Below are 11,302 nucleotides of genomic sequence, written 5' to 3'. Positions count from 1 at the left end.
GAGAGAGAGAGAGAGAGAGAGCGTGGCCGTTTTCGTGCGGGTGGCACATAAAAGCACCCACTACACTCTCTGAGTGGTTGGCGTTAGGAAGGGCATCCAGCTGTAGAAACTCTGCCAAATTAGATTGGAGCCTGGTGTTGCCATCCGGTTTCACCAGTCCTCAGTCAAATCATCCAACCCATGCTAGCATGGAAAGCGGACGTTAAACGACGATGATGATGATGATATATAATATAAAATTTCTTTCTCTCTCTTTCACACACATACATTTCAACATTACCGTGCACTACTGAGCATCTGCTTTCTTCCATTATGTAGACTGATCATGATTATTTCTCTGACACTGTTAGACTTTGGTAGTTTCTACTAACTAGTACTACTTTAGTCTTGGCTATTTTCAACCTTACAACAATTTGATTTGAAATCCATCTCTCACTTTCTCTCTCTCTCTCTCTCTCTCTCCACACACACACACACACACACACACACACTGCATATGCTGATGTATAAGATGCACTCTTACATAAGACAACCTCCTACTTTTTTGTGGAAAATACAAATTCAGTGTTTCATCATACACTTACGCACTGGATATCCCATCCATAATACAGTTGCATTAGACACATTGCAGTTTTTTATTACATTTAAGAATAAAATGTATCTTATACATCAGCATACTCTATGTGTGTGTGTGTGTGTGTGTGTATGGCTATATTTACTTTGATGAATTTTTTTTTCCTGTTTTTTATTTTTATTTTTGTTTTTACAGAAAATTCATGAGTTTTGGATAATAGACTGTTATAAATGGATAACTTCAGTCAAACTTTGTGTGAGAGAGAGAGAGAGAGAGAAGGAACGAACATGTGTGTCATGGAGATAGAATATTAAAATATCCGTCGGATTATCTTGGTCAGTCTAATTTTCTATGGGACCATGACAAATGAATAAACAGTATCAAATGGAAATGTTCTCCATTGTTTGAATGCGAGGGTGTCACATGATCTCTACCATTATGTCAGCTGGGATCAGGGAATTAGGGTTGGTTGCATTCATTATTTGTTCGAAACAAGAAACCTGAGCTTGTATCATTTTGTGGTAATATTCCAAATATCCTTTCCATAAATTTTAACAGGACATCAAACAAACAAAAAAAATATGTGGGGTAGTCTTGGAAACGAAGCTAAGAAGAAAAAAAGAAGAGAAAGAAATACAAATAATATCTAAAGAAAACAAAGGAAATACAAAATGAAAAGCATTCTAGGTTTTGAAGCGGCCCTTTGAAGAAAAAACTAATGTTATAAACATAATAATTATGCTCTTGATTTTGCTCTTTAGACCCCTTTCTTCTTTGATTACTCTTCTGAGATTACATTTGGATTACACAGGATTTAGATTTTCTTTTTTTTTTTAATATGCATTGTTTAAAAATTTAATAAAACCAAAAGACTTGATTTGATTTACTGTTGTCAGCTGAGGCATGAACCCAGCTGCTGACTACATACATATGTACGTACATGTGTGTGTTTGGTCTTTTAGTTGTTCCAGTCATTAGACTGTGGCCATGCTGGGGTGCCACCTTGAAGGATTTAGTTGAATGAACCACCACCAGTACTAATTTTTAAGTTCAGTACTTATTCTGTTGGTCCCTTTTCCTGGACCACTAAGTTACAGGAATGTAAACAAGTCAGCACTGGTTGTCACAGATACACGCGCGCGCGCGCGTGCACACACACACACACACACACACACACACACACACACACACACACAGGTATGCAGTTTAGGAAGTTTGCTTCACAAACATGTGATTTGGGGTTTGGCCCCATTGCACAGCTGTGGGTAAGTGCCTTCTTTAGTAATTGTCTTCTTCGATAGCTCAAAAGCATCAAATGAATGCTTTATGAGAGAATTTGGTGCACAAAAATTATAGAGAGTGTTTCATTGTGTGTCAATGTAACTGTATGTTGATATTCCTTGTTGGCATCACAGTTGGTTACTATACATTTTCAAAGATCTGCTATGGCTACCCCATTAACGGGGATAAAACCTGGATTTAAAACACTGGATGATGATGATGTGGAATAAAAACATTCCTCATATGAAAAACAGGTAAGGGTTGGCAACATGAAGGGCATCTGGCTGTAAAATCCTGCCTGAAATAATTCTTCATCCAGCCTAATGGTAACATGGAAAAACAGGCGTTACAAGAGCCATAGAGTGTGTGTGTAAATATATATATATATATATATATATATATATATTCTTGTCACAAGATTATAAAAATAACAGTATTTTGTCAGCTATGACATTAATATATTTATCAATGTACTTATCAAAATAGGTGGACTAAAAGCTAGCTTGGGGCAGGGGTAGAAGTTATTCTGCTAAAGAAATTAAGGGTTTATTCAATCACTGTATCACAGATGGCTTATACTTTTGTTAGCATGTCTGCACCAGTCTATTTGGCCTAGATTTACAAAACTAAACAATCAGAATGTACTCTTCTTATAGTACTTTGCTTTGATCATAAACAGTGCCATTAAGGAGAAATTATTTCTCTGTTGGGGATTTTCTAGCAGTTCTGTGGCTTTTTCCAGTTGCATTTGCCATCAAAGAGTACTTTTGATACCAACCTGCCCAAGACCCCTGGTTTTTGGGGGTGGTATAGATTTCCTGTTTTAACCCTTTTGATACCAATCCGGCTGAAACTGCCCCTGGCTCTGTAGTACAAATATCTTATTTCAAAAGTTCTGAATTAAAATCTCCTACCAAACCTTAGTCACAATTTATGTTCCTAACATTAGCTTAGCATCCCAACAAATATGCATATATGGGTACACACACACACACACACACACACACACACACACACACACACACATGCACAATTGCTATGTTACCGAATTAATTGATGAGATTTAGATCATGGTTCACTTGGGAGCTGTGCTCTATCATATTGAACAACACAGTAAGAAGAAATTTGTAAATATAATACTGAAACCGGATAAAAATAGCACAGTTTGGTTTTTAAATCTTTCTCTCCTTCCTCCCACAATGTAAATGATGTTGGGAGCTCAACACTGACCAGTCCACTTTCACCACTGGCCCCTACTTGTGACAGTGTCTTCAATTACTCGCATACATTGCCAATATTTAGATATCTTGTTGCGTCAATTGGTGCTAGTGTTCACTTATCATCACCAGCAGCCAGATAATCTAATTTGTTCTGTGGCATCTGATATTTGTCTTCATATGTTTCTAGTGCTGTGATCTGTTACATCTAATTCTATCATGTTCCAGTCCATTTCTTCAAAGCCATATTCTATGTCTGCAATTGTAAATGTGCTAATAGCAGTGATAATGCTTTTGCTGCTCAGAATTCTTCTTTCTCATTTTCATAGCTCTCTCTCTCTCTCTCTCTCTCTCTCTCTCTCTTTCTCTCTCTCTCTCTCTCTCTCTCTCTCTCTCTCTCTCTCTCTCTCTCTCTCTCTCTCTCTCTCTCTCTCGTACTTTCATCTATGTTTAATTACCTATAATAAAAAGCAGTGTTATCCATCTCCTGTATTATCTCCATTTCTATAGAGCTACAAATCATTGGTTTGACTCGTTACTTTGCTATGTTACTCTGTCTCCTGTATTGTCAACTTCCTATGATTGCCAAGGCCAAATGATAATTTAATGTCCTCACTAAATCTCCCAGCAATACTGAAGAGATTTTACAAGCTGTCAACTATTCAACTGTGTGCCATTTTAGGTCATCCAAGAGGATGAAGGGGTGGAGTATTTGAACCTAACTCTCTCTCTCTCTCAACATAAGAGTGCTAGATATGGTACAGAAGTGTTATCACTTGAAAATATATCACTAGATATTTTAGGTGAGACTAAAATTCAGAGTAATTACTATCTAATACTTCATCATCTTCGTCCTTGTCACCTCTGTTGTTCAAAGAGCAGGGAATAGCAGAATTGGTTAGTGTTGGAGGTGGGGTGGATGGGGGAATGCAGTGTGGTAATTTGTTACATTTCTTTACATCCTGTGATCAAATTCCACCAAATTTATCTTTAATTTTCATCCCTCTCGGGTTGGTAAAATAAGAAAAAATTACAGTTACCAGTCAAGTAGTGGAGGGGGTTTGATCACCTATACCCATCCCTCAGTGTGTGTAGCTTTAGACTCTTGTTAAAAATCATTATGATTGAGGCAATGAGCTGTTGGAATCATTAGCTTAACAGCATTTCGTCTCTTTATGTTCTAAGTTCAAATTCTGCCATGGTTGACTTTGTCTTTCATACTTTCAGGATCAATGAAATAAATACGAGTTGAGCACAGGGGTCAATGTCATCAACTAGCCCCCTCCCCAAAGTTTCGGGTATTCAAATTCTGCCATAGTCAACTTTGCTTTCATCCTTTCGGGGTCAATAAATTAAGTACCAGTGAAACACTGGGGTTGATGTCATCAACTTATATCCTCCCCTCAAATGGCTGCCCTTGTGGCAAAATTTGAAACCATTATTATTATTATTATTATTAAGATCGTAAGCTGGCAGAATTGTTAGCACACTGGATGAAATTCTTAGCGGTATTTCACCCCCGTCGCTACATTCTGAGTTCAAATTCAACCAAGGTTGACTTTGCTTTTCATCCTTTCGGGATTGATGAAGTAAGTACCAGTTGAACACTGGGGTTGATGTAATCAACTCATCCCCACCTTCCCTAAGCTTCCCTTGTAGCAAACATTTGAAATAATAATAATAATTGTTGTTATTATTGGTAGTATTAAATTTATATGTATTAGTGGAATTTTAAGGTGTTCTGAACCTGAAAATATTTTGCCTTTGTCATTGACTTGTAGTATTATAATTTTGTATATAAATATGCAGTCACATATACATGTTAGCATACACATGCACACCCATTCTCACAAATGTATGCACCCTTCTACACTATTGTTGTACATCAGTTGCTTATATGTTGTTCAAGAAGTCAGTGGAGATAGAAGCCTGTAAACATAGACAATTGGGAGTTTCTATGAATGAGTCACAGACTAGATCTGTGAATGGTTGTGACAGAGACTATTCCAAGTAGAACCAATGAAAAGATAAACTTTTGAACTAAGCTATACAGTTGTAATGACTATTTAACCCTTTAATATTCAGATTCCTCTCTCAAATGTAATGCTTATTTATTCATATTGTTTTGAGTCAATCAAACATTTATTTGTAGCTCTCAGATTTCTATGATGTGATTGTTTATTTTTAGAATAACATTGTAGGGTAGGTGTGAGAGGCCAGATCCGTTTGGTTTGAACATAAAACAGGTAGAATATATGGGCCTGATATGGCCAGATTAAACACTAAAGCATTAAGGTATGATGGCACGAAAAGCACAGTCACTTGAGATGCTCTAAATTTCCCGTGAAGTAAGGCAAACACTTGATGCTTCATCTATGAAATAGTACAGCTTGGAGCATTCTCAGTGACTGGGGGGGGGACACTACCAAAACTTGACTACTAGGAGTGGGTGGCCTTGTCAAAACTGGGTCAGGAACTTTCAGAAAACAATTAAATCTTTGATGAAAGAACAAAAAGAAAAGCAGGTGTAAGTCACAGCCCTCTCCATTTCTCTTCTTCTATTGTATCTTTAAATTAGTGGATCTCTGTTTTGTGTCTTTGAATCAATGCTATTAACCACAAACAAATCATGAAGAGGTGGTGATTGGAGGTTGGGTGAAGTTGGATACTTGGGTACTGTTATGGTGGTATTGTTGTTTAGTTTCTCTTAGCAAAACTGTAATCAAAAGCATGAGGGTGTGCGACTTAGTGGTATTTGGCTCATGGTTGTAAGGTCGCAAGTTTGATTCCCTGGTGGCACATTGTGTCCTTGAGCAAGACACTTTATTTCCTGTTGCTCCAGTCCACTCAGCTGCTAAAAACGAATAGTACATATGTTTCAAAGGGCCAGCCTTGTCACATTCTATGTCACACTGAATCTCCCCGAGAAGTACGTTAAGGGTACGCATGTCTGTGGAGTGCTCAGCCACTTGCATGTTAATTTTACAAGCAGGTTGTTCTGTTGGTTGGTTCAACTGGAACCCTCATTGTCGTAAGCGACAGTGCCAGATCAAAAGCACTTTAACCATGACTACCCCAGCTTTTGGCAGATCTTTAGTACTACTGTGTCCCTGTTTAAAGTGTTTGGGGTTTGATTTGGAGAAAACTTTGCTGCTATATAGGTATAGCCATGGTTGTGTGGTTAGGAAGTTTGATTCCTAACCACATGGTTTTGGGTTTCAATCTCACTGCATGGCACCTTGGGCAAGTTTGTTTTACTGTAGACCCAGGCTAACTAAAGATTTGTCTGTGAATTTGGTCACTGTTGCAGCTAGAGAGGTAAGAGGACTAGTTGATTATCAAAGAGAGTAAAGATTAGATTTACACAACTGTGACATTCTGAGCTTTTGATTTTGGCTAAAAGTTTCTTCAGTTATAATCTGTTACTTAAAATTATTTAATATCATGCGCGCGCACACGCACACATATGTATGTGCATGTATGTATATCCATATATACACACACACATATATATATAGAGAGAGATGCATATTATATGTGTGCGCATATGTGTGTATATATTGATACACTCACAAAATATGAAATGTCAATGATTTGAAAGAAGTAAATGATGAAGGAAATCATTTATTTCTTAAAAGAAAGGGGAGGAGAATCTTCTTCTGAAAACATGTTTATTAACCCTACTTTTTGATATTGATTTATCTTGACTATGCTTGAGGTTAGGTTCTGTATGAACAGATGATCTTATGATGCATCTTAGTGTATGAAGCATCTGTGACATGTCTTAGTGTATTATTGGGTATTTGGTCTAGAGATGCATTATATGATGTTATTTCTCCTTTTCTGGTTGTTATTGTTGTACATTATTATTTGCAATACTTGCCACACTATACCAGTTATAAATCTGGACTTGTGTCATTTCAAGAAATCAATACCAATAGTGCACGTGCACGCACGCACACACACACACACACACACACACACACGCATGCACACACTTCTTGTGAGGTTGAACATAACATGACAAACCAGTTACCTGTTTAACGTGAGGTTAGTTGTTCATCTTCAACTGTTTCACATCTTATAGTAAAGTATGTTTGTCATGTGTATGGCTGGGTGTGGTTATGTATTTCAATTTATTTCTGCTCCATAAACACTACATGCACATTAACCCTTTTAAACCAAAGAGCAGCTAAAAGCGTCTGTAAATCCATTTTAAGCAAGACGACATAGAGTAGTTAAAAGCACATCAAATTTCATTCACTGCAACAAAAATAATGTGCACAAACATACACATATAAATGTATACATTAAGAAAATGCAGAATTGTATGAACTAAAAATGAAGGTGGTATTAGATGTAACACTATGGACTGAATCTGTAAGACATGCACCCAGATAAATACAGACTTAGTCTAACATCACTGTCATCAATGAAACAACTCTAATTTTACATAGAAATTTGATTTTGTTTTCCGCACTGACAACCTCAAGAACTCTGATTTGTAGGTTGTGTGATGATGTTCATGACTCTCTCATTATTATTAGAATAGTTTAAATGAAATTAATTAAAATGAAATAGGTACTACATCAACTCTAGCATCAAAATTGTCATAGCCATTCCTCTCTTGCATAAAATAGGTTTGGGCTTGGGCAGAATGTTGAAATTCTCTGGTTGCAGACAAATAAATCATCAGGGATTCCATTTTTAGGCCACAATAATGTCCTTTACATTTTCCATCAGCAATGACCAAAACAGTGTCTTATAGGAAACAGATTGCGTAGATAGCCGCAATAAATGGGTTTACTCCAGCAATCAGCCTCACCAAGATTTGAACTCAGGATGTAAAGGGATGTAACTAAATATATACTGCACAGTATTGTAGCCATCACTTTACCCCTTTGCATTTAATTTTATTAGTGATTTCTAATTTAGGTATAATGCCTGCAAAATTGTGGTGAGTGGGGTTTAGTTAATGACTATGATCCCAGTCTAGATTGGTACTTTATTTTATTGACCCCCTCCCAAAATGTAGAGTTCACATCAGCAGGATTTGAACTCAGAACATAAAGAGCTGAAATGAATGCCATAAGACATTTTCCAACTCTAATCATTCTATCAATCCATTGCCTTCATCTACGCTTATTAATGCCGCCCGAATGGTACTCTTATGTTGGTAGTGGTAGTGGTTCATCCCCATTATATTGCTCCTAAAGACGATGATTAGATAATATTTGGAGTTAATTAAGTGTTGATAAACAGCAGAAAAAGATGAGATTAATATCTAGTGAATCAATTTGTTTTTAATATGTAATTGATGCCAGAAGAAGAATTTTGTTGTGTTGTCTTGGAGAAAATGTGTGGCACCATTTACCAGAGGTGACTTAACTGGAAAAAATAACTGCCATTCCCATTCCATAGTTGAGTGGTTGACATTATGAAGTGCATCTAACCATGAAATATTCCCTCCCATCTCCTCATTAACACATGTCAAAGCTGAAAACAGACATAGAAATGTGTTTGTTGTATGTGTGTCTCTGTCTGTGCTGTTGGAATTAATAGCTGGTTTCATAATGGGAAAACTAATGAGCTATTTTCATACCTTGCTACTGTAACTGTGTGGAAAAAAATTTTTTTTCTCTCTGGAATAATTTTTTAAAAAACCCAGAAATTGTTTTGTTGACCTTATTCTTCATGCTTCTATGTTGTACTTTGCATTTCATTTGGTTTGTTCACCAGTTGTCTTTGAATGTTCTATTCTTTGTCTGCGTTTGAACCCAGAACTTAGATTTCAGATGCAAAATTTCAATGTTCTCGACTATTATGCTAAAATCTTGTAGATATAACATTTACTAGTTAAATTTTGGGATATCTTAAACTGATTTCAATAACTATTTCTTTGATTCCATGTTGATTGTACAGAAGTCATTGGCATAACTTTTCTGGTCTAATTTTGAAAGGTTAAGAAACAAATCTGTTTCATGCTTTTGTTGCATCTTTGAAATATTTTTTACTAAAATACAAACTTCTGGATCTTGAAATGTTTCTCATACAATTTTTTGTTTCTTTCTTTCATTATCCAGGTGCTGATGATTTGTCCAGGCAAGATTTTGCTCGAGAGCTTGGTAATGCAATAACTGGGTTTAATGACTTTGACGCCGATTACTTACCAGAAGAGGAAGCTTTGAAAATTGGATTGGTACCACTGGATATCGACGATGTCCAGATGTTAACAGATCCCAATCTTGTTACTGATGCTGCCACTGAGGATTCTTTCAAACTCGATCGGCAGTGAAGCAACATCATTGCAGTCTGCATGTAACGGTGTTTCAAGCGACATCAACATTTGTTGTTCTGCATTAGCCAAGCGAGATGCATGATTAATATTGCCTGTCAAAAATCTGGAATATCTACCCTGACCCTTGGAAAAATGAAAAACAAACAATTTTTTTGCTGCTCAATCATCTCCAGTATTCCAGATATATATATAAATAAATATATATATTTTTCTTTCTTCCTTAGCTGATGGTAGTTCTGGAGGCTGTGGGGAGGAGAATGCATTCTGGTGCTGTGTCCTTCCTTACCACAAACTGCATCCATTGCCATGACTACCACCAACGCCACCACCACCAACAACAACACTGCTACTAGCACCACCACCACCACTACCACCACCATCCCTTGGCTTCTACTGTACAAAGCTTACATTCACCTTTCAATTCCTCTCTTCATACATGTTCTATGACAGTAGACATTCCATCTCATCAGCACACACGGGCATCACATGATGCATATGTATGTATGTATGCATGTATATATGGATGTATGTGTGCATATACTTAGGTATACGTGTGTGTGTATGTGTGTGTGTATTTATTTCTCTATATACATGCATAGATATACCTGTGTGTATATGTATATATGTGTGTGTGTATATATATATAAATATATATATATACACACATACACACACACATGCATACATGTATGTAGTGAAACCAAAAGAAATCAAGAATAAAAAAGAAAATGTAAAAATTCAAATGATGCTAATTCTTCTTGATAGTTCATCACTAGTGTATTAGGCTTGTGGTAACCTCAGTCAAGTCAGTTGCTACTTTTGAAGTAGACGTCTTAAGATTCTGTTATGCACCGTGGGAATTTATTTTACTTCTCATCCAAAGAAATGAAATATGAAAATATACACAACCACACACACACACACACACACACACACACACACACACACACACACACACACACACACACACACACACACACACACACATTCAAACATGCACATTCATATATGTATAGTTTTCTGTTCTGTTAAGATAAGATCAACAAAAAACGTACTCCATCCAATGAGAAATATACATCATTTAACACACACTTCTTAAAATAAGGGCTACCAATAGTTTCTTGCCATATCGACACGTGGTTAGGCACGTTTTATGACCTGCCTTGTGTTCTCCAAGCAATCTGCAGGCTCTGAGCACAGTTTGTTTTTTTAAATGATATATACAAATAAGTGGACAAACAAATGTGGCACTCAACACATTTGGTAGGAGTCACACGTGTTATTTAATAAGAGTTTGACTCAGCCCCATGACACTTAACGTTGCATAGACTCTTAGAATGAAACAATGTCATCAGGCATTTGGATATCTTGAGAAATTGGGTTTGCTCTACAAGCCTGTGAAAATTTAAGTTGCAACAGAGCTGAGTCAAACTCTTACTAAATGATATGTGTGTGTGTGTGTATGAATTTATGTCTGTGTGTGTATGTATATATATGACTATGTATATATGTATTTATTTATATATATATATATAGGTGGAGGAGTGGCTGTGTAGTAAGTAACTTGCTTATCAACCACATGGTTCTGGGCTCAGCCCCGCTGCGTGGCACCTTGGGCAAGTGTTTTCTACTATAGGCTCGGGCCAATCAAAAGCCTTGTGAGTGGATTTATTAGAAGCAAACTGAAAGAAGCCCATCGTATATATATATATATATATATATATATATATATGTGTGTGTGTGTGTGTATGTTTGTGTTTGTTTCCACCCATCATCGCTTGACAACCGATGTTGGTGTGTTTACGTCCCCCACAACTTAGTGGTTTGGCAAAAGGGGCCGATAGAATAAGTACTAGGCTTACAAAGAATAAGTCCTGGGGTTGATTTGCTCAACTAAAGGTGGTGCTCTAGCATGACCACAGTCAAATGACT

The 11,302-nt window shown here is 36.8% G+C and overlaps 1 protein-coding gene across 7 annotated transcripts in view; it reads left to right on the top strand.

The window, feature by feature from the left end:
- LOC106881030 (CREB-regulated transcription coactivator 1) overlaps window positions 1-11,296 on the top strand; it is a 165,009-nt gene extending 153,713 nt beyond the window's left edge. For all 7 annotated transcript variants that reach the window (XM_014931226.2, XM_014931224.2, XM_014931228.2 and 4 more), the window contains one exon: window positions 9,156-11,296. In XM_014931226.2, coding sequence (XP_014786712.1) covers window positions 9,156-9,367 — 212 coding nt within the window. In that variant the 3' untranslated portion in view covers window positions 9,368-11,296. The remainder of the gene's footprint in view (window positions 1-9,155) is intronic.
- Window positions 11,297-11,302: the final 6 nt, after the last annotated feature.

Source organism: Octopus bimaculoides, chromosome 12 (assembly GCF_001194135.2).
Source record: "Octopus bimaculoides isolate UCB-OBI-ISO-001 chromosome 12, ASM119413v2, whole genome shotgun sequence".
Classification (NCBI taxonomy): Eukaryota; Metazoa; Mollusca; class Cephalopoda; order Octopoda; family Octopodidae; genus Octopus; species Octopus bimaculoides.
The sequence above is the reverse complement of the archived record's forward strand: the minus strand, read 5'-3'. Positions and strand labels throughout refer to the sequence as shown.